Source organism: Silurus meridionalis, chromosome 17 (assembly GCF_014805685.1).
Source record: "Silurus meridionalis isolate SWU-2019-XX chromosome 17, ASM1480568v1, whole genome shotgun sequence".
Taxonomy (NCBI): Eukaryota; Metazoa; Chordata; class Actinopteri; order Siluriformes; family Siluridae; genus Silurus; species Silurus meridionalis.
In genome coordinates, this window is record NC_060900.1 from 3220679 (window position 1) to 3244331 (window position 23653).

The window sequence follows — 23653 nt, forward strand, 5'->3', positions numbered from 1 at the left end:
AAAGCAAATTTTAGTTCTCCTTATTGAACCGTTATCCTTGAGCAATGCTTTGTTCAATCCACCTACGTCATTCCAACTTCCATCAATTTCGACCTTACATTGTTTTCATTTGTTATAATAAGTAAACAATTATAATTCGACAAACGTCAGTTCACGCACCTTTAACTGTTTTTTAATATTAAAAACCCATAAAAATCATCTAAAAACTATAAAAAAGTCACAAAAATATACAAGACAATGTGATGTAATGTATAGAGTCATATAAAAACTTAAACACTTTAATTATATTGTTTTAATTATATCACTTTAATTAAATTTTACTGCCTTGTTTGAATCTCTGACTTTAATATTTTTTCCCATGTCTACAGAGAAGTTCCTACTGCTAGTACTGGCCCTGGTTCTACCAAGTGTCATAGTATATTGTTATAAGACACAGTAGCCATGATAAAATGCCATGAATATCGTAACAAGTTTTCCGCCATAGCTTGTTTTTTTTGGCTTGACTCAGACACCGGCTAGTTTGATAAGGCACAGATTTTAGCATATCAAAGATGATGCTTGAGTGTGAAAAGAACACCATCATCAGCACGAAAAACAGCCGAGATCTATAAAGCAATATATGCATTTTTTAAAAATGCAGTAAAAATGTTGAATTAATGAACAACAATGCATTAGTGATGTCATGGCGTTGCTTATAGGGATTTACTCAGGGTCATAGGATTTATTTGATTTAAGTCATGGATCGAATTGATGATGTAAGGTGAGGTGTTTCTGGATTTTAGCCCCTGAACTAATCCTGAGCAGTTCTCACTGGTATTTTGCTGCTTCTGTTCACATTTAACAATATATGAATTACACTTACCATGCAATCGTTTTCAACAGAAATGGCATCAGATGTAATGCATTTTATACGATGAATTATGTATTTAATGTAATCTTTTGCGTCACTAATAAAATATGGAGACAAAAGTTTTGACTTTTGTAAACAAACAAAAAAAATCTTATTTTTTTATTTTTAATAAACTAAATAAGTTTTATTCCGTGTGGTTCTCTTACTTTAATTACAATAATTTGGTCTTGGGGGGGACACACTTTGATTTCCTAACTAAAGTGTCCAATGTGTAATTTGATTTTAAAATACTTTAAAAACTGCAGCAGTTTAAACATTTGCTGTATTGGAGACTAAAATAATATATCAGTGACGACCTCTCAGATGCTGTCTAATAAGGGTCCTTTAATGAAAGGTTTGCATAACCCCTAGTGTATGTATACCCTGCTGTGACTTTTTAGGTCTTATTGTACATTAGTAAGTCTTTTTTTGTTTGTTTATATGTCAATTATGGATGACCCTTGTGTGATGTTGCCAATCTGTGTTGTAGCACAGTCTATAGACTTTTTATTATTGCACAATTAGGCAGTTGCTGATTTTTATTTTTACTTACTTAATAATTTCCCTATGTTTTACTCTTTTGCAAATCTTAGTGTGTCTATATGTAGGTCCAAACCTCAGTCAGTTGTTCTGAAATTTGCCTCAAATCCCAGCGCTACCAAGCTGTTGTAAGTCACTCTGTATAAGGTGTCTGGCAAATGTAATTATCGATTACCTTCGCGTGATCTTGCAGAGACGATTTATCGTCTAAAATTTGGATTAATTTCAATTAGGTCATTGCTGATTTTTTACAGCACTTGGCACCCTTACTTAGGACAACTTACAATTATCTTATTTACACAACAATGTTGAAGGGTTAAGTGCCTTGCTCAGGGACACATCAGTGGTATCTTAAAGATGAATGGATTTGAACTTATGACTCTGCAGAAGGAAGGTCAACATCTTAAACACTGAACTACCACTTCCCCACATCCTGTCTATGCTCACTGTTTGATATATGGCCTTCCTCTTTTCCTCCTGCCTGGCGGCTCCATCCTCAGCATTCTTCTACTGATATACTCCATGTACCGTATATTCTCCTCTGCACATGTCCAAACAATCTCATTCGGCTGAATTGAATTGAACATACTGTGAAACATGTTCAGCATTGCGATGAATGTTAGTGGTCCAAACAAATATCTTCTTCACTTCTTTGTTCCTTGTATTGAAAATGCAAGGACTGTAGATCTGCGAGGTCGCAGTTCACCTAGATAACGTAGGTGCAAAGAGTCGAGAATTATTTCACAATCCCAAATCCACCGAGGCTCAATCCCTGTTATGTCATTTATTAGTTCTTAACGGCTTGCATTGATCGTTACATCAGCAGTTTGATCGTACTGCACCCACGTACACAGACGTACGGATACCCAGAGTGCATTTCTCATTGACACAATTAGCAGACCTTATTCCACTGGAGTGTATGGCAGCAGTAGTGTTTAAAAAAAAAAAAAAAAAAAAAAAGGCATTCTATGCAAATGTCATGAAATTAAATAAAATACAGTAGTACTACAACAACAAAAACAAAATGTGTGCAAAATGATTTTCAATTCTGAAATTATTTCTCTCATGCATTCCATCCGATTTCCATGTCAGGCTGTAGTGAAGTGTAAGTGCAGGCCTACACTAGAAGACAAGATTCAACATTCAAGAAAATGATACCAGCCTAGAAATGGCTTCACAGCGGTCACGAAGCCTGTGTTATGGCTGATAGAAGTGACAGTTCTTTGGCAGGTTGTCCTGCTCTAACAAATTTCTCTCATAAGCAGAATTAGTCAAAGTTATGTGAGGAATATAATACTATTCAGATCACACTGTATTTTTAGCACTGACATTACTATATATAGTGTATACACATATATAGTCAGACAGAAAGTAGCTATTTTTTTTAGCTAAACTAGCTGATAAGATTTCTCCCTACAAAACCATAGGTAAAATCCAGTTTGATCTTCACATGTTGTAAAAATATTGCTCCTAAAAAAAAGTTGATACTCTGCGTTTACAAATAAAGCTAATAAAGCTGTTAGCTAGCCTGAATCGCTATAGATGTTAGTGAATCTGTGAAACCTAGCATTTCTGCTTTACAAGCAGCATTACTGATTCTTAACATCTCAGCTGGAACGACGTAAAACTATTAGCTAGTTCTTTTAACTTACAGCTTCAGTAGCACTGCTAGTCGATCTAATTACTGTCTGTTTAACGAAGTAGCAGCATCTGCTTTGAAGTAAACAGCATGTATGTTTTGCTAACATTTCCCTAACTAGCATCTATACTATACGTCAAGTAGCCTGTGATTAGCTTTATAAACCAAGTAGGAGAAGATTGTTAATAAAAGGTTTATCTAAATGTGATAATTAGAACAATATTGATTTTTTTTAAACCTTTAAAGTCTATAGCTACGGCTAAGGAGGTTACCAGTGGCAGCTAGTTTAAAATATGTAATTAGCCGAAGACAAGATTTTCAGATAAGACTCAAGTGTCAACCTTTTTTTACAGCATTAGCTGCATTAACATCTGTGCATGAAAGTTTAAACTATTATTATTCTTCCGTCACCAGTTTCTGCTTTCAGTGTTAGAGCAGGCGAACCACACATGACTGTGCTGCTGAGGTGAAAAAAGCTTTATCCTTATAAAGACTGTTCTCCTGACCCGTATATTGCACTAGTGTGTATACTGAAAGTGTCTGATTGTTAATAAAAAAAATAAAGAACATCCTTTGCCTCTCTCTGTCTCTGCCAGCGGTCTTGAAGCAGAGGGAAGAGCAGCAGGAGAGGAAGGTGGTCCGAGCTCTATAGAAAAGTGTTACTTTAGATATGGGAGTTTTCCTGCGCTGTGCTTGGGTCTGGTGTTGTGGCGTTATCGTTCCTCTCGAAGCCACCGTTTTCGTAAACCGCTTTGTTGCGCTGCTCCATCTCCATGTCTTTCTTTTTCTGGAGCTCCAGTAGCAAGGCTTTGTTTGTAGATGGACCTGAAGACACATGTGGCAGAGGGTTCAGACTGGTGTTTTTTACAGCGATGCTACTTGTTTTTTTGACTGTTCGTTTAGTTAAACCTTTACCTTTTTAAGACGGATTTTGATTAAGCAGATATTTACAGGAAAGTTGGTAGGAATTCATAGAGGGAATTAAAGAACTATGTGAAGGTTAATGGTAGAACAGATTATTATGATATGACACAAGTACAGTAATAATCCTAACTACATAAAGAGAGTGTTAAAGTAAAAACCTCCAGAAAATTAGTAATGCATGAAAGAGAGATAAAAAGAATGTGTGTCATACCAAAGTAGCTGAGCAGCACAGGCAGGAAGATGAGGCCGTGTGCCATTCCCAGCAGCGTGATCACCAGATTCAGCCGGAAGAAGAAGATCTGAATGAGCTGAGCCTTAGCGAACGCCAGAACAATGATCCCGGGCAGGTTGGTCATAGCGACGCCAGCAAAAACCTGTCAAACACCACACACGGCACATGAGTTAAAGAAAGCACCTTCACATGCATATCACAAGAAGAACATAGTAATAGTTTTATAAGTGCCATCATCAACCAACAGATAAAATGGACACAGGCAATAGACAAAAATAGATATACAAATTGTGACTTTTGTATAAAAAAAATTATAAATTTGAGTAATTTTCCAAGTAAAGCAATCCAAGTAAAAACGCAAACTTGTGCATTTTTCTGCTTTGTTACACTACTGTGTTCACCTGTCATGTGTTACATGATTGATTGTTGGTCAGGCCTCAAATGGTGGCAGAAGACTGTTATGATAACAGATTACCTAATATTTTCTTGATTTTTTTCAAAAATTCCTAACTAAAGTGTCCAATGGCTAATTTTATCTTGACTTATCTTGCTGCAGTTCAAAAATCTTGCTGGTGGTCTAAAATAATATTTCAGTGACGACACCTCAGGTATTTCGATGGTGTCTAATAAGATTCCTTTAAAAAAGGAAACTTTTTCATACCTGGATCACTAAACATGCTACATATATTATGTATGTATGTATATATATTTCCTTTAGGGCTCTGTAGAATAAGCAAGGCATGGATTTTTTTTACATTGAGGACCATTGAGGTGAGCTATAAGTCCTTTATCTGATGTTGTTACTGTGACTGAAGCACTTACCGCACTGCCCATCTTAGCTGTAGCCTCTTTGGCTCTCTCCACCTTACTGGCTAAAGTGCTGAGGGCGAAGGAACGCGTTAGATGAGACACAAACTCCACTGAAATCCCCACAGCCTGGACAAAAGGTAGACCGGACAAATAAAGACATTGTCCAGCTTAGTTCTTTACCAGAATTAAAAAATTTCAAATCACCATGTTTTTTACTCACCGTGACGAGGTTGATCAGCGACACGGCGTTGTAGTCGATGCCCCACAGCGTCATGACTCCGACCGTGTCCACTGTGATCATCACTATGGTCAGGAGGTTGAGGAGACCCGAGCTCAGGTCCATGCCGAGCAAAATGCAGCACACCACGAAAGTAGGCAACAGACAGAGTGCAAGGTTCACCAGGCCCTCATTTACAATGGTAATGTACTGCTCGTAGTACACGTACGTCACACTGCCGAGGAAATCCGATCACGTTAATTAATACTCAGTTAAACTTTAATACATTATTACAATTCATAGACTTGTGATGGTTTTGCTATTTTACATATATTTAAATATTTGAAGGCACTACTTTCAGTCACCTAACACTATGTCACCTCAAACAAGACTGCTGTCTGTAGGGGGCGGTATAGTTCCAGAAACAATTTTGCAACAATGTTTAAAATAGTGTACACCTCCTTAAACAATAAATATGACCACTGTGCTGCTGACCTTTTGGTTAAAGGGAAATTAATATTTTGTAACAGCAGCTTTGACAAAGCATGTCATTTAATTGCATGTATTTTGTATACTTCTCATGGAAAAACACTCAGATATAAAACATGATGGGCATGGTGTTGATGTGAGATTTAGGGAAGGAGTCTCCAGTGTCAGTACACAGGAAATACTTTGGATGGACTGAATGGAGTTTACACTTTGTAAGAACTGTATTTAATTTTTTTAACTAAAATAAAATATTAAATAGCAAAAGTATTGGAACATCTGACTTTTCCGGCCATATGTGGTTCTTCCACAGAGTTTGAGGCACACAAATGTATAGAGTCTTTGGATGCAGTAGAATAAAATTCTTTCCTCATTTGAACTAGGAGACCCAAATCTGTTCCAGCATGACCATGCTCCTGTGCACAAAACCAGCTCCATGAAGACATGCTTTACATGGTTTGGAGTTAAAGATCTTATGTGTCCTGCTATAGAGCTCTAACCTCAGACCCATTGAACACCTTTGGGGTGAGTTGGAACACTGACTTCACCCAAGGGCTCCTCAAATCACCTACATCAGTAACTTTACTAACTTTACTTAGTTTTTCAAAGCACTGTATGCATGCGTGCCATAACATCTGTTTTTCCTAGTTGTTCTATAGTTCTACACAAAATGATCAGATTCTGCACACAAAACTGCAACATTACTGGAACACTTTTATATCCTGTCATAAGCAAATATTCATTTCTAATCAGTCTAACAATCAGACACAAGGAGACATGCAAAAATGGTGAAGGGTGGAAATGTAATGCTCACGTATAGGGGAAGACTTCAAAATCAGGTTCCGTGCCGTTTACTTCTCTCATCTCCAGGGTGATGTTGTTGGCGAGTTCTCTTGCTTTGACCAAAGCTTCTGTAAACTCCTGCGAGTTGGTGAGAGGAATGTGATATGCCATGAACCGGGACGCTGCAGACACATAAAGGGAGAGAAAAGATAGAGAGAGAGAGAGAGAGAGAGAGAGAGAGAGAGATCTATCATTAAAGTTATCTCTATGATTAAACTGAAAAAATTCCTTATTATCTGCTCATTCTAATGCATTCTAATGTTTTTATATAGTCTGTTTACTATAATGCTAAACTTGATGGTAGTCTGTTTATTGTCTATTTATTTTTTTGGTCAATGTTTTACTTGAATGCTAGTTTTAGGGAAATTATTTTACTGTTATGTTAGGGTTAGTCTGTTTACTATACAATTGCTAGCTTTAGGGTTAGTGTGTTTGCAATAATAATGATTACAGTTTTTGGGTTAGTGTGTTTGGTGTAATGTTGGTTGTATGGTCGGTGTGTTTGGTATAATGCTAGTTTCAGAGTTAGTGTGTTTGGTATAATTGCTAGTTTTAGGGTTAGTGTGTTTGGTATAATTGCTAGTTTTAGGGTTAGTGTTTGGTATAATTGCTAGTTTTAAGGTTAGTGTGTTTGGTGTAATGCTTGTTTTAAGGTCAATGTGTTTGGTATAATGCTAGTTTTAGGGTCCGTGTGTTTGGTGTAATGATGGTTGTAGGGTCAGTGTGTTTGGTGTAATGTTGGTTGTAGGGTCAGTGTGTTTGGTATAATGTTAGTTTTAGAGTTAGTGTGTTTGGTATAATTGCTAGTTTTTGGGTTAGTGTGTTTGGTGTAATGCTTGTTTTAAGGTTGAAGTGTTTGGTATAATGCTAGTTTTAGGGTCAGTGTGTTTGGTGTATTGTTAGTTGTAGGGTCGGTGTGTTTAGTATAATGTGAGTTTTAGAGTTAGTGTGTTTGATATAATTGCTAGTTTTTGGGTTAGTGTGTTTGGTGTAATGCTTGTTTTAAGGTCGAAGTGTTTGGTATAATGCTAGTTTTAGGGTCAGTGTGTTTGGTGTATTGTTAGTTGTAGGGTCGGTGTGTTTAGTATAATGTGAGTTTTAGAGTTAGTGTGTTTGATATAATTGCTAGTTTTAGGGTTAGTGTGTTTGGTGTAATGCTTGTTTTAAGGTCAATGTGTTTGGTATAATGCTAGTTTTAGGGTCAGTGTGTTTGGTGTAATGTTGGTTGTAGGGTCGGTGTGTTTGGTATAATGTTAGTTTTAGAGTTGGTGTGTTTGGTATAATTGCTAGTTTTGGGTTAGTGTGTTTGATATAATTGCTAGTTTTAGGGTTAGTGTGTTTGGTATAATGCTAGTTTTAGGGTCAGTGTGTTTGGTGTAATGTTGGTTGTAGGGTCGGTGTGTTTGGTATAATGTTAGTTTTAGAGTTGGTGTGTTTGGTATAATTGCTAGTTTTAGGGTTAGTGTGTTTGGTATAATTGCTAGTTTTAGGGTTAGTGTGTTTGGTGTAATGCTTTTTAAGGTCAATGCGTTTGGTATAATGTTAGTTTTAGAGTCAGTGTGTTTAATATAATGCTTGTTTTAGGGTTAGGGTGTTTGGTATAATTGCTCGTTTAGGGTCAGTGTGTTTGGTATAATGCTTGTTTCAAACTTAATGTGTTTGGTATGATGCTAGTTTTAGGGTTAGTGTGTTTGGTATAATTGCTAGTTTTAGGGTTAGTGTGTTTGGTGTAAGGCTTGTTTTAAGGTCAATGTGTTTGGTATAATGCTTGTTTTATTGTCAGTGTGTTTGGTATAATGTTAGTTTTAAGGTCAGTGTGTTTGCAATAATAATGTTCAGTTTAATGGTTGTTTTCAGGTAGTTAAACATGTAATGCTAGCTTTAGGGTTCATTTGTGTTCTTTAAAGCCTTATTAAGGTCAGTTTGTTTAATGCTAGTTTGTTTTGCTGTAGCTTGTTTACTCTAATGCTAGGCTTTGTGTTACGATCTTTGTCTATTTTTTGGATTAGTATTTTTTACTACACTGTTAGTGTTTTGTTTAGTGTTTATTATAGAGTAGATACTAAGTGCTTAAATTGTATTTATAAAAATGTTTTTCTTGATCACCTTACCTAATATCTCTCCCGTCTCATTGTCCCGGACCACAGATGTGTCATAAGCCCCCAAACCACTGTGGAAAAAACAAAACTAAATGATAAAACTACCAATGCTTATCTACATTTGTTCTGACTTTTTTATTATTCGAATAAAAGCTTTATCGCAAGGCTACATTTATACTAGAGGATGCAGATCTGTTCAATAATGCTATAATAATTTTACATATTTTGTTTATAAAATAGTAAAATATTTTAGAAGACTCAAACACTAAGCAGCGTTTGATTTAAAGGTATGATGACCTCAACAACAGCTCCAAGTCTGAGAACCACTTTATTAATGGTTTCTATGATTTCGTTTTCACACACCCTTTGGGACACTGTAAGTCTGGCCGGTTGGAAAGAAAGCTGGGGAGATACTTGTGGAACTCAGCTTCTGTTGGACGCAGGAGGCTGCCGGATGGGGTTTTCATGCACTTCTTCATACACTTCAGAGCATCTAGAGGTTAAAAAAAGGAAAGTAACTTTTTCAATTTAATTGCATTTCAATCATACACCAAAAGTCCAAATATTGCATGCTGTGATACACACTCTCAGAGGCAGGACAGAATTTCCCTATGTTGGGTCCAATGGTGTAAAGCCGACAGCATCGGGACTGAGGATTCAGCCAGTCGATGTAATCGTCTACCCAGGAGGATGCTGGGATGGCCAAGTAGGACCTGACGAGCATGAGCAAGAGCATGGAAAATGGTTTATAGGTATTGTAGGTATTTTTAGAAAATAAAATACAAAAAAAGTCTTGTAAATATACATAATGTAGCATTAATTCAATTCATATTTGTCTATTTCTTGTTTAATTTTGTTTGTTTTTCTTGTTATTAATTATTAGTACATTATTCAAATAAAATGTGAAAGAAATCACAATACAATCAATGTAATATACAATACAAATAAATGAATTACATTACAAATAAAAGCCTTTTGTAAGAAAAATCGTAAAAGATGAAAAGAAAATAATTTTTCAGTTGATTCATATCCCGCTGTGAAGTGTTTTTAAAAAAGAACCTAAATGATGTCAATTACTTGCACCTCGGACGAAAAAAAGTATTCCAGGGAAATGACAGGTACCGAGTACAGAGGAACGATTTTACATTCCTATAACTCTATCGGTAGCACTTATCTCCTTATACAACAGCTGTTAACCATTAGCTGTACCATGACAAATCTGTGTTCATTGTCGTCTTTTAAAATGACCAAAGCAAACAAAAATCCAAGGTCTAAGAGCAGAGAAACAGGCATGTGAAAAAAAGAGAAGAAAAAACCCCAAAGAAAACAAATATCACATACAGTATGAACTAAACTATAGTGAGCTATACAGCAGGCTACAGTTACTGACTTCTTCATATGGATATTATGTTTAATTAAATTGTTAATTGTGACCTTTTTAACCCGAGCAAAGTTTTTTTTACACTGCTGTAAATAAAATCAATAAAAAAACCTCTCAGAAGATAAAGTACCTTCTTAGGACCAGAGACAGGATTAGAACTGACTTATAACTCGTTCAAAGGTAAAAATGCGTATCAGTGTGTATCGCTAACCAACAAGCGACTACTAAAGTAACCATGGAGACAAAGAACTAGCGTTCTAGTAGACTAGCTAACATTGAAAAAAATTGCATAAGAGAAAAGGGTTTGATCAGAACATGTATTAAAAACCTATGAAAAATAAACCAGACACCCAAAAGCATTTTCATTTCATTTTAATTAAATCTTTATATCCTAAACATCTATGATTACCTGCTTGGTAATAACTAAAAAAAACGCAACGAAAAAGATTTTATCTTATTTAAATTCAGCTCTTGTTAGGATCCTTTTTGCTTACATACTCTACTATTATAGTTTAAATACAAAACTATGAACTACAAAGCTATGATTCATTTTATTTTCAGTTTCCTGTTTCTATTATTGGTTTGATTATTGGTGGTCCCCTGTCCAGAAAATCACTTTTCCTCACATCCAATCAATATCCTTTTTGAAGTTCAAGTTCAGGTTTATTTCTATATAGAGTTTTTTTACAATGGACCTTGTCTCAAAGAAATCTTACAGAACATAAGAATTAAAGGGTCTGATGTGTGTTTATCTCTGATGAGCAAGAGACTTGGGGGAATGGGGCAGTACTGCAATACTATATATATATATATATATATATATATATATATATATATATATATATATATATATATATTATACTGCACTTTATATATATTAATTTACTTTACATACTTGTACTTAATTTACTTCATACATATATATATATATATATATATATATATATATATTTTTTTTATTGAAAAACGTGAAATACCACATTTTTACCTTATTTCTTTTATTTATTTATTTTTATTATTATTTTGTTTATCTTTTATAAAAAAAAAATGTGCCAATGGAAGCTTCTGTCACCAAAACCAATTCCTTGTAAGTGCAAACATACCTGCTAATTAAGCTTTCTGATTCTGATTCTATCATCATATTTTTCTCAACAAAACTGTCAGTGTTCCAAAGGGAAGTGAGAGTACGTCCTTGAGAAGTCTTGATGTTCTCTCTGACAGCAAGGCCACTTTAGCACTCACTACATTTCTTTGCTGTGTACGTGTACTATAAAATAGCAAAAGTTCTCTATCTTGTGGATTCCCGGCCTCGGATATCTGAGGGATCATCAAGATTATAATTCTGAAGTGGTAGCTCAGGGGATAAGATGTTGGACTTCTGAACGGAAGGTCATGAATTTAAATCCCAGCACCACTAAGCTGCCACTGCTGGGCCTTTGAGCAAGGCCTTTAACCTGCTGTATAACTGAGATAACTGTAAGTCGCTCTGGATAAAAGCATCTGCCAATTGCCATCAATGCAATGTAAATGTAAAATTTAGAGCGAACAAGTGTTGTTTGTGGATATTAAAGCAAGATTAGTTCTCTGATAACATACACAGACACCACTGAGCCCTTCTTTCTCATACTCTTCCAACTTGTATTTATTACCCATCACCGCCCCGCTCCTCTGCACACCACCAAGAACACACGCTTGCTTACCTTCTTTTCAAAATAGAAGTGCATCCACAAATACAATACATTCAGTGTCAAAATACAACATAAATTCTTTCCTAAATTCATAACATTCTATAAATTTAATCGTCATACTTCATACATTTCTAACTCTTGCAATAGCAAAGTGAATAGGTCAAAAGATTATACCTGTCTGGATATGCTGTGGCGTACTGGATCTTCTGGGTGAGGGAGAACTGGTCACAGCCGACGCTGGAGCACACTGCGTTCATGCCAGACACGTCTGAGAAGTTGAATCCTCTTGTCGTAACAAAATATACTGGAACCCCAACTTCAAAGTATTTGTAAAGGTACTCAAAGTATTTTAACATGTAGGAGTCCTGTAAAAGTGAATAGGAGATGAGGTCTGGTTATGAGAAGGCTAGAAGAAATTGAACTCCATTCGTCTCACTATTCTGGTGGACTTTGAAGAATTTGGTCACAGTCACAGATTTGCTTCTAGTTTCCTTTACTGAAACGTGAAGCAAAAATGAGGTGTCTTGTCATTTTTGGAGCAGCAGTTTAAGGTTGGGAAAAAATGTTATTTAAATTCTTACATTTCAGAATTAAAGATGGCTTAATGGGAATACAGTGTAACCTCGATACTCGTGGGGGTTACGTTCTATGACCCCTCACGAGTAACAAAAAATGGCGATGTTTTGACTCTCTCCTTTTGATGGTTCCTTTTTCAAGGGAAATTTGTATGTACTGTAAACTCAACAAAAATTGTGAATTACTTGTCATAAATGTTTTATTTACTACTTTAAATGAATAATACAATAATTAAATAGTTTTTTAAACATTTTTATCTAATTTATTAGTACAAACTCTTGAAATGTTACTCCGACCTTTCGAGTCGCTCACGGCTTCTCGCGAACTATCAGATTTTTCCGTGAGTTACTCTGTGAGTTACTCTTAGTCCGCTTCCAAATGAAAAGTCACCAACTATCGAGGTTGCGAGTGTCAAGGTCGTGAGTATCGCAGTTCCACTGTATTTTCTTAGGGGAATGTTACACAGTGCTGGCACTGGAGATAAACACCATTTGGAATTACTCATCAATGTGTTCTTACTGTTGGCATGGCCAGCTCCTGATCCAACCCCACCTTCACATGGAACGCAAGGAAGATTGAGGCACAGAACATGAAGAGGAATAACACGATCTGCAAGAGCAAATCATCATGTCAGCTTAAACAAACTATACATATTACCATGTAAGACAGTGTACACCAGCTTTAGTTCTTTTGATGAGATTTCTAATTTTGTGTAAAGGTATGTTTTGTTTAATGTAGGAATTCTTGTTGCACCAGTTTAACAGTTCATACCACTAGTATCCTAGAGACAGGATGGAGCAGTGCTGGGGCATAATATTTCCTCATTAGCGGAAGGAGGAAACCCTCGTTGGGTTTGGAGCTTCGTGGCTTCTTTACACTGACGCAGCAGGCTATTTCACATCGGTTTGCGTCTTGTCGCCGAGCGTCGATAGACAGCAGGGCTACAAATGCCGTCATCTGCAGCAAGAAGTCCAAGAGGATGGATAAAGCAGCGTAGAGCGCAAACGACTTCACGGCAGGCATTGTACTCAAAGCACCTGGAACACACACCCACACACACATTATATAGTGTAAGGGGAACTCTGGTAGAGTGTGGATGGAACTGTATGTGTTACCCCTGTGTATACTTTGTTATCATTTAATATAGGCACTAAAACAATATGCCTGGGTCATGATTACCTCAAGTGAGAGTAGATCATATCGCTTTATTCTGGCTGCTGCCAAGTAGGTTTTCGAGAGATCTTTCAAAGAAACCCTAGTCATGGGATATCTGTGAGTGGCAATTTAGTGTTCCTTTCCTTCTAACGCCCAAATTTCAACCAATCTCAACATTTTTGAGTTTAAGTGGATGTGAAGTGGGTGTTTAGGACCTGGTATGTAAATCTTACCAAAGAAAAAGCAAACAGATTCAGACATGCTACAAAGGAGCATGCTGGGAGCCACATTTCCAAGAACTCGCCCAATCTGCTCCTCCCGCGCCTCTCCTGGTTTTCGTACATCTCTCTGATAACACAAATTTCCACAGTGTTAATTAATGCAAGGAAAAGATAAAACTGATAGTCTATACTGTTCAATAGGAAATGGTCATACCAAACCAATAAAGATCAGCAGATTCAAGAAATATACCTGATACTCCAGTACAAAGATGAAGATGTTGTCAGCTCCAACAGCCAGGACTAGAAAGGGGACCACCTGCAGAATGACTAGTGATGATGGGATTCCTATCCAAGCATAGAAACCCATGGAGGCAAGGACTGAGCAGGCTACTACTAAAATACCTCCCAGGCCAACAAGGATCTTTGAGTCCACCTAAAAAAAGACAAGGAAATAATTTTAATAGAAAGACATCCCATTAGTGCATTCTTGTACATCGTTTGAGTCCTGTTATATTTCGGTTTAGGGTGTTTGGTTATTTATTAAGACATCAAGCAAATGTATAACAGTTTAAGTGATTTTCATATAATCTGTGCAATGTCATGATTAGATATGTTGGTACTTCCCATCTCTTCATTTATGTTTTTCTCTGTAACTTTCAGTATGTGGCCGAAAGTGAGGGACTTTCCAATAAGGGGAATCTCTAACTCCTATGGGGTTGTTTCATTAGCGAAAGCAATGAGTTGATGGGAATTATGGCAAAACAAGCGTGATTTGTTGGACTGTTTAAAAGCTTAACCTCAATCATGGGCACCACCTTAAATGTTTAACCACAAATCCTGCAGATAAGAATGATTCCATCCTTCTGACTCACCAGAATGCGTTTGAAGGATGAATATTCCCCCAAAGCCACTGCAATGTACAAGAAAATTACTGCGTAGCTGATCATAAAGATGGGGACGTCCTCTATTGTAGTTCTGTTGATTTCATCTTCTAAAGACCTCTGCACAGACAATAAAGCTTTAGAAATTGGGGAGGAAATCAAAATGTATATCGGGAGATTTTGAAGTCTTTTGAAGACTTCATGGCAGTCGTAACTCTATGCTCACCTCAGCCATGTAGGCGAAAGTAAAGTTGGTTCTGGGATCTTTCTGGTACTCCTGTACTATTTTTAAGAAGTTTGATTCCCATTCTTGCACCACTTTGAACTTTGGGTGTTCTCGTGGGTAGTTGTTCAAAGAAAACGTGACGATGAATGCTTCAGCGTTTGTGTAGTCTTCATCTGAAAGCAAAGGCATGACTCATTAATTGGTTACCTATTTGACTCACATGTATATGACAATATGTCTCTATGTCTTTCTGTCTGTCTTACTATCGTATCCTCCCACAGCCAGGAAGGGGAACACAGGTCCTCCATAGTCAGCCATGCAGCTCATGCCAAGAGCAGTGATGTCCTTAAAAGATAATGGAGAGCTATGCAGAAGAGAATTCAAGGGTAAATCCACAGGAAAGATAACGATGACTCTCAGAATTTGCTGCCATTGTTTGAGGTTGTTGATCAGTAGCAAGAAACTTACTTGACACAGTAGATGAAATGATCTCTCCAGTCAACTTCTTTGGTCACGCCTAGTTCGGTCATGTTAACCTTTGCGTTCAGATTATCCACCCTGTTTTGGAAGTACTGGGGAAGACTGTTGACAGCACAGTCAGAAAGAGAGGGGTTTTCTGGATTGAGTGGGGCATAGCACACGTCCTTAAGGCTGGCGGTTTTGTTAAGATCGTCAGACCAGAACTCAATTGCCTGGATTTTCTGTTGAAGCTCCAATAGTTGCAAAATGAGGTCTGGGGGAAAGCAAAGAGTTTTGGTATTAAAGGTTACTAAAATGTTAATAGTATTAATATATTAAAAGGTTTGGATTCCTCTTACAGTATGTGTAGCCATGTATTTGGCTTATGAGTACACATTTAGTGGATCTAGATTCATCTAAAAGGCAAGTTAGTTCCTGATTTCATGTTGTTTATTTATGTTTTTAAGTTAGTAAATACAAAAAAATATCATCTAACGAAGTGTTACATAAGTCCTGACACTGGAGACAATGTTACACACGTTTCTTTTTTCTTTTCTTTTTTTTAAAAAGACGTACATTTAGATTAAACGTTCTTTGTTCAGAAATAACATTTTAAAAAATTAGTTCATTTTTGGATGAGCTGTAAATGATCTATTACTATAGAATGATAACATTTTAGACCAAGTACATAATATTAACCTATGATTTGCATTCCGTCTGGCACAACTGTGTGTGGCTATAACGAAAGAATTTCCTTCCGACCAATAAGAATCACGAATAGACCAGTGTTGTGTTGTAACTTAAATTCGAATGTGTAGAATATAGCAGTTTTTTAGAACTGGCACAAAAACTAATGTATGTTACTATGATAAATATAATACCATTTTAATTTAGACACTTGAATTAAGTACTAACCTTTAGATATAAGGCCACTGATGTTTGTTTTGCCGAACAGTAAGGAGTCATAAACATAGCCTTTTGTGCCTGGAGCTGTCAGGATCAACTGGTTGGTACGAAAGAAGGGGGCAAAATGCTGGTCGTGGAAGTCCTTTTCGCGCCTGGCACGACTTTCAGGAGCTGACCAAAGCTGAACAGGATCGGTGGTCAGTTCGATGTGCATCAACCCGGTTGAAAATGCCACCACTACAACAAAACATATAAAGATCACAGTCTTTGGATACCTAGCCATAATAGTTCCCCAAGTCTGAAAGTGTGCACCCAGGAAATCTTGAGTGGCCAGACTAGCTCGATCGGAGCATGTCACATCTTTGGGATTCACTTTAGGGTTGTAGTTGACATTGTTTGCGTTTTTGTCCTTTTTCCATTTTGCTGTCTTACTTATTTTGGTCCAAACAGATTTAACCACAAGGAATCCAAGGAATAGGAGGAACAAAACTATAAAGAGAATGAGGCAGATAAAGAGAATGCCGTTCATTTTGCCAACCATGAAGCTGTTCTCTATAATAGGTTGAGGTGGAGGAACTGAAGGGCAAGCATCCAGACAGTCCTGGCAAGAGCACTCTTTTTCCCCTGTTGGTGATGTTTCATTACAGCCTACAGTAAAACCTGCATAAGGAATCATTCCTTCTGGTACCTGTGAGGTCTCTCTAGGTGGTATAAGTCTAAAATCAATATCAAGTGGAGCCAGACCATTGCTTGTGTCACCCTGGAAATCTAACCAGCGCTGAGGCGTGCACAGCTTATGACCATATCGGCCACACATGGTAGCGATGGCATATCCACCTGTTGCTGGAATACGCACGTTCTGGCAGGACCTGAAGGATGCATCGCTGAAGCTGGTGGAAATATAGGCCTGGTATGCAACTACACCATCTTTCTGTGCTCCAGCAACCGTGACGTTCATAGTTTTGGTGATGTTGATTATCTGGCTCTGGTCCGGACTGCAGGTGGTGATGCAGTGAATGTGGGCAAAATTGTAAGCACAGGACGGGCATCGGAGCAGCACAGCTTTGGAAAGCATCAAGCTGCTTTGCAAGGCACGCAACTGAGCACTGGTGCAGCAGGCGAAGGTGTTACCTGCGCCTCTGTCTAGCATAGGACAAACCTCCTTCAACAGCTGGTAGTGCTGGCCTACCACTAAGCCTGCTGGCTGATAACTTTTGCAGGGTATTCTTGCAGGGATCAAGGACCCTGCGATGTTGGGGTTTAGACCGCAATCATCGTACATCACGCAGAAACCAGGTCGAGGCTGAGCATTACAAACCACCTGCAAACAGAAGAGGTGATGAAAATTTCGGGCTTGTGGAAATGAAAGACAGATTTTCACAATAACGTAGCAACGTTTTACTGCCTTATGAACACCAAGGTGAAAACCAAATTCAGTCAAATGGGGAAATATGCCTATAGTATTATCGATATACTATACTGAATGATGTATTCTATGGGCTGAAGAGCTGTTTTGAGTTTATGGGTTGAGTTGAGTGCATGGCCTTGAAAACAACAACTGCAGCTATTGAGACTTTTTTATGACTGTTTTATGCCAACTCGTGTGTTTTTCTTGTAGCAAAGGGTGCTCCCTACCCAGGAGTCAGATTTAATTACAATGATAAGATATGTCAGGTCATATAATAAAACTAACCAGCGTGATATTAAACAGAATCACATGCAGTAGATTTCAACCATTCGCAAATGTATACGGATTCAAAGTATTTCCACAATTATACTGAATAGATAATAATATTATAATGGTAATATGAATATCATTTTGAACAGAAGCTTTGAAGTTCTGTATGCAGAAACCTGTTAACCATTAAATACATTTTAAGACCTATTAACTGGCTACCTTTCAATCCTATAGTCCATAAAAGTGTATACTCCATTAAAAACACTTGAGCATGTAGATGAAATGCACGGAGGTCCATTTAAATGCAAAAAACGTACATTTTACAAATGCCAGATTAAAATGATTCACACTGAAATTTCTCATACAATAAAAAATAAGTTTTTACTTCGACTTATTTTTTTAACCACCAACAGTTTTAATAGATTTTAACTAAAAAATAACTGCACACAAATATGATCGAAAGAAGACGTACCAAACATGCAGCCAGTGTTAGAAAGATGAGGCAGTTGTCCCACGTCCGTGCAAGAACCCCCATTCTATCGAGTTTTGAAAGTTACTGGAGTGTTACATCCAACAGGGAAAGAAAAAAGAGAGAAAGAGAAGAAGAAGAAAAAGAAGAAGAGGGAAGGGGATGTTTTGGTATCCAGGGATACGTGAAGACGTCCTGATAAATAAGGAGGTAGTACTTCCAGCCCTCTTTAACAGAGACGTATGAGATATCGACTACGGCCTGTCTCTTATCTGGCCTGATGTGTTCAGTGCCAATCATGAAGCTTAAACGTCATATCCTCGTTTGATAATTAACTTAGAGGAGGACACCGAAAGCGAGGTATCAGTGAAACAAACACAAAAAAAAACATCTGCTTTAAAAAAAGAAAGAAAGAAAGAATAGCAGATTCCATTACACTCCTCTACTTCTCTGTCCCGAAATAAAAATGTTTGGTTGTTTATTTTTTAGTGATGATGAAAGACACTGGACCTGAAACTCAGAGCAGAAAAAGAGAATGCGTTCGGGTCCATGTAAACACACATTTCCTTGTTCTTTCAAATGTTATTTATGTTTTACTATCCAATAAAAATGTTACAAGCAAATAAAAGATCAAATTGGGCAGTATAACAGTTATGTGTTTTGTTTTCTTTGTCATTAGACAATAAATTAAGATTCAATATAAAAGAAACCCAATAAATAATTAAGGCTGAGGGAGAACTTTTATATATTAGTTTTACAAAAAAAATTATAAATGTAATTTATTTTAACTCGAGATAATACCTAGGATCGGTTCAAAATAAAAAAGGACGATACTAATGCTAATAATAAATAATAATTTGTAGAGACTTTTAACAATGGACATTGTCTTTAAGCAGCTTTACAGAGATAAAATTGTTATAAAGTTATAAAACTTGATAATAAGTTGTTTATAAGGTTCTAGGACTTTATAAACTAGATACTAGATAGTATCCTCCTTTTTTATTTTGAAACTTATAGGCACTAAACTTATACACCCTTTTATATAGATCAAAGTTTAGTGCCTAAGTTTCTTTCTTATATTTATAAGTTTGTGCTTAATGAATGAGCCAGTGGTGAAAGTGGCAAGGTAAAACTTCTTAAAAGGACATGAGGAAGAAACCTTGACTCAAAAGGAAACCCAGCCTCATCAGGGTACCACCGAGTTTCATTACAATTCAACAAAGTTGATGTGTGCTGTTCAAAAATAGGCACATAAATACAAAACTGTTCATGAAAACTGTGGTCCTGAGCCATTGTAGCAGACTGTTGATATAAATTTCGCAGTAACAGTAACATGTATTTTTAAAGAAGAAGAAGAAGAATGATACTTCTACTATATTATCTCTCTAAAAACAGGAGCAGAAGAACAGAAATACGAGATCCCAACCCAATCTCTTTTCTTTTTAATCCAATGATTATTTACCTTTACAACTTTACAAGTTTGGGATTTTTGTTTCTGTAAACTGTGCCTGTGACAGTTTCTCAACCTCAGCTCCATCATCATTCATAACTATCACATTTGGTACGCTTCGTTTGTGTGAAATTATAAAATCACACTAGTAAACCACTACCAGAACTTAGAGAGATGAATGATTAGATAAATGAACACTTAAAATTATTCTTAACTCCATGTGCCAAACTGGTGCATGCCTCATATACCACAGCAATTTTCCCGTCTTGAAATTATCAACCCAAAATCACAATCCAGTTTTATGTTGTAATGCTTTGCAGCTGCAATATTTTCAGAGCTGTTTTTATATAGAAAGTTAAACAAAATGAATTGTACTCATTAAACCGTCGTATTTATAAACTCTATAAACATTTGTAATGTTGATGGAAAATGTTTTTTAGATTTATGTTTTTCATTCAAAGTCATCTTGAATGGATGAATAATTTTTTCAGCACATTTACAAGAGAGTAATTCAGTAAAAATTCTGAATGGCAATACTTTAAAAATCAAATGCAAATAGAAAAAAATAAATAGAATAAAAATCAAAGTGAACCTACAGAAACCTTTTTAAAGATAAGACCAAAAATGATAAAACTTCTATAAAAAAAATTCTATAAACTCTATAGATCAAATGCAAATAGAAAAATGTGTGATCTATAGATCACATACAAAAAAATTCAAAAGCATGAAAGTCTAAATCTGCTTTCAGATTGGATTTATGGAGAATTTTTGAACTTCATCTGGGATTAGAAATCAAGAAAAGATATACATAAAATCCAGAACGCACGTATTAAACATTCTTGTCTGTCCTTCCTGAGCTACACAGATGAATATTCTTTTGCAACAAACATGTTTTCTTCACTGCACGCTATTGAGGAATTGGACAGTAGGTCTAGTTCATGCTCCTCACCACACCCAATTGAAACCAAAGACCATATCCTTGAACATTTGCACCGGCCCATCAGATAAGCATGGCATTAATCGGAAAATAATCATGATAAAATAAATATTTTTGAATTTATAATTTAAAAAATTACAAAAACCACTTTGATTTGTACATGATATTAAAAAGCACCACATCATGAAACGGAATGAAGCTGTTACAGGTTCTTGATGTTGGAACACCAACAAGTGCTGCTTAGAAGAAATTATCAAAGACCTTATCATTCAAGGACACTTGCTGGCATAGGGAACCTTAGACTCTCACCATTTGCTAAAAGGGTGTGCTGCCACCATGCAGAAAGGTCAACTGGATTGAGCCTGGTTAAGGAAATACTGATTATTGTGGACCTGGAGGTGGAAAGTAACAAATTACATTTACTGAGTGGTTTATTTTTTGTGTGTGTACTTCTACTTTCTAAAGTAGTTTTAATAATCTGTCATTTTACTTTTACCGAAGTATGTTTTCCTTGAAGTATTGTACTTCATTTTAAATCATATCCATTTCTGATGTTAAAAATGATAAAAATAATAGTGGGAAGAGGGTGAAATCCCACTCTGGAAATGACTGGATTGATTGATTGATGTGCGGAAAACAAATGCCCTAAACTCACAAGAAAGAAAGATTTTTTCATGATTATAAATGATATTATAACAGGAGATTTCTTTTTTGCTTCGAAAGTCCATAACTCACATTAGAATCAAGTCATAGACTAGTGTTTTTTCCAAGTTAAATTCAATTAAATTTTTTTGTTATTGCACTTTTACTTTGTAAAGGTGTTCCTTCAATTAAGAATAACTCAAGATTTATATCCCCTTGCCCTTTTGGAACTACACTAGATTCCCTCACCCCACCCGGCGCTATTAAAAAGTAGCTCTGTGAATTTTTTCACTTTTGTTACTTTAAGTAAAATTTACATGAATAAAATCTACTTTTTTACTTTCACTTAAATTGATGTTTAGACCGGTAGCTTTACTTAACTTTTACTTAAGTAAAGTTTTATCGAAGTAACAGTAACTTAAGTAAAATATATTATGATTCTTTCCACCTTTGCATTTATTATTAAGATCCTACAGCAACACTATGAGTAAATGAAATTTTCTCTGCAAAATGAAATGTATCATGTGTGTATTATGTTTCTAACATCTCCCATGCATTTTATCCAATTCGTTTCCTAGTTTTGCGAATTTCCAACATACAGTTTTTTTGTAATTCCTTGTTTTTGTAGCATCCTTTTAAATCAACAGGTTTATTTTGCACATGGTGACATTGATTGTAGTTGAGTGTAAATACCAGCACCACATATAGTTAACCCACTGTACACACTACACATTGCACTTTGTGTCCATTTGTAGATATATTTAATGTTATCACAAACCTTATAGCAGCTATAAACACTAATTTTCTCAACAGCCTCTCGTTTTATCTCTATCCCTCTCAAAGTGAATACACCAAAACAAAATGCCGTGTCATGTCAACCTCAAGCCCTTAATTCAGATGTCGACATGTGATGCAGTATCATCATCCACCTGACTAATGCGTTCTACTCAGAAATTCTACTCTGTGAATAGGCAGAGCAAATGCAAAATATACACCTGAGAACACAAATAAAGTTTTGACAACAACGCATGAAAAAATCAAATCATTTCACAAGATTTTTTTATTGTTTTTTTTCTTTTGGCAAAAGATGTGACTATCCCTCTAACATAATTTTCATATAAGCTGTTATAAGAATATTCTTTTTAAAAAAAAGAACCAGGTTGAAATTTTGGTTCGTGTTTACCGTTTCACCCTTTAAGCAACACATGACGCATTATTACCAGCAATACATTATAACAATAATGGCCTGAAAATGTACATGTGCACTAATGTACTATGAGTCTGAAGTAGAAATCAACAAAAAAAATTGCACTACACTTTACTACAGTCTCCTATCAGGATTGTTTTTAAGGCGTTCCAGACGTTTGTATCAACATTATTTTTGTAGTGGTTCAGCATACCAGACTGAGTTCCAGTCATAAACGTACATATTGCAGAGTCTGTATCAGTATTTATGTTTGATTAGAGAAGATGGAGAATTGGTCAATATTACAGAGGGGACAAAAGGCTGATAAATCTCTATTCGACCGCTGAGGTCGTAGCCATGGGTTAATAGTCCAAGGCTATTTTTCATTGCATCGCCATCGGGAAAAAATATAGGATAAAGATTGTCGTAATAACTGACATTCTTTCGGTGTTCAGAGTAAAAGGAATGTGCATAGCAATCGCTGATAAGGAAAATAGGCATGAAAAACTACTTTAAGAGCTATGCTGATTGAGTGACGTAAGAAAAATAACACTATAATACTATAATACTTAATATCTTTTAGTATTTGTTATGTGATTTACAGGTCTTTAATTTCATGATATAATGAATATAATTCCCCAAAAAAGCCTAAAAATAATGATGATGTCGTGTGGGTCATGATGATGGTGTTTATTATTATATATTTTTTCATTATTATGTGTATTAATATTATTATTATTATTATTATTATTGTTTTCATAATTAATTTATTTGTTTGTTTGTTTGAATGTAGGCATGTAGAAGGAAGACATAAAAATGTACGATAAAAACCAATAAATAAATAATCTTGAATGAACAAACGTAGATTTTTAAAAAATACACATTTGTTTAAAGGATAATGACTTTGTAGCTAAAATCCCAGCACCTTTGCCGCTTACAATTTATATGCCGATAACAGTTTAATTCAAAATCCATGAGCTTCCACCGGAAAATTGTCCTTCCCAAGATGGCGGCCGCATTGACCTTCATTGAACATTCTAATAGGACAGATGACCTATCCAACATGGCGACGGCCATGACGCATGTGGCCGTTGAACCAATGAGAAATGTTGTTGTGGT

The 23653-nt window shown here is 36.1% G+C and overlaps 1 protein-coding gene across 1 annotated transcript; it reads right to left on the reverse strand.

Moving 5' to 3' along the window:
- Positions 1–2388: 2388 nt before the first annotated feature.
- Positions 2389–18556, reverse strand: npc1l1 (NPC1-like 1). Its single transcript, XM_046871884.1, has 19 exons — positions 18323–18556; positions 16182–17493; positions 15276–15540; positions 15071–15171; positions 14808–14980; positions 14573–14701; positions 13951–14133; positions 13713–13827; positions 13096–13361; positions 12844–12933; positions 11923–12113; positions 9265–9392; positions 9043–9172; positions 8692–8750; positions 6552–6702; positions 5255–5486; positions 5047–5160; positions 4204–4366; positions 2389–3893 (listed from the first exon to the last, which is right to left on the reverse strand). The coding sequence occupies exons 1-19, from the start codon at positions 18383–18385 to the stop codon at positions 3733–3735; spliced, it is 4026 nt and encodes a 1341-aa protein (XP_046727840.1). The 5' UTR covers positions 18386–18556; the 3' UTR covers positions 2389–3732.
- Between the last annotated feature and the right edge of the window lie 5097 nt (positions 18557–23653).

Coding starts and splice junctions, on each gene's coding strand:
- npc1l1 (XM_046871884.1), bottom strand. CDS start 18,385: ATGGGGGTTCTTGCACGGACGTGGGACAACTGCCTCATCTTTCTAACA. Junction 14,134..14,572: donor CATCCTTCAAACGCATTCTG/GTGAGTCAGAAG, acceptor GTCTTTTTTTAG/GTGGACTCAAAGATCCTTGT. Junction 12,934..13,095: donor CTGTCTCTAGGATACTAGTG/GTATGAACTGTT, acceptor TTGCTCTTGCAG/ATCGTGTTATTCCTCTTCAT.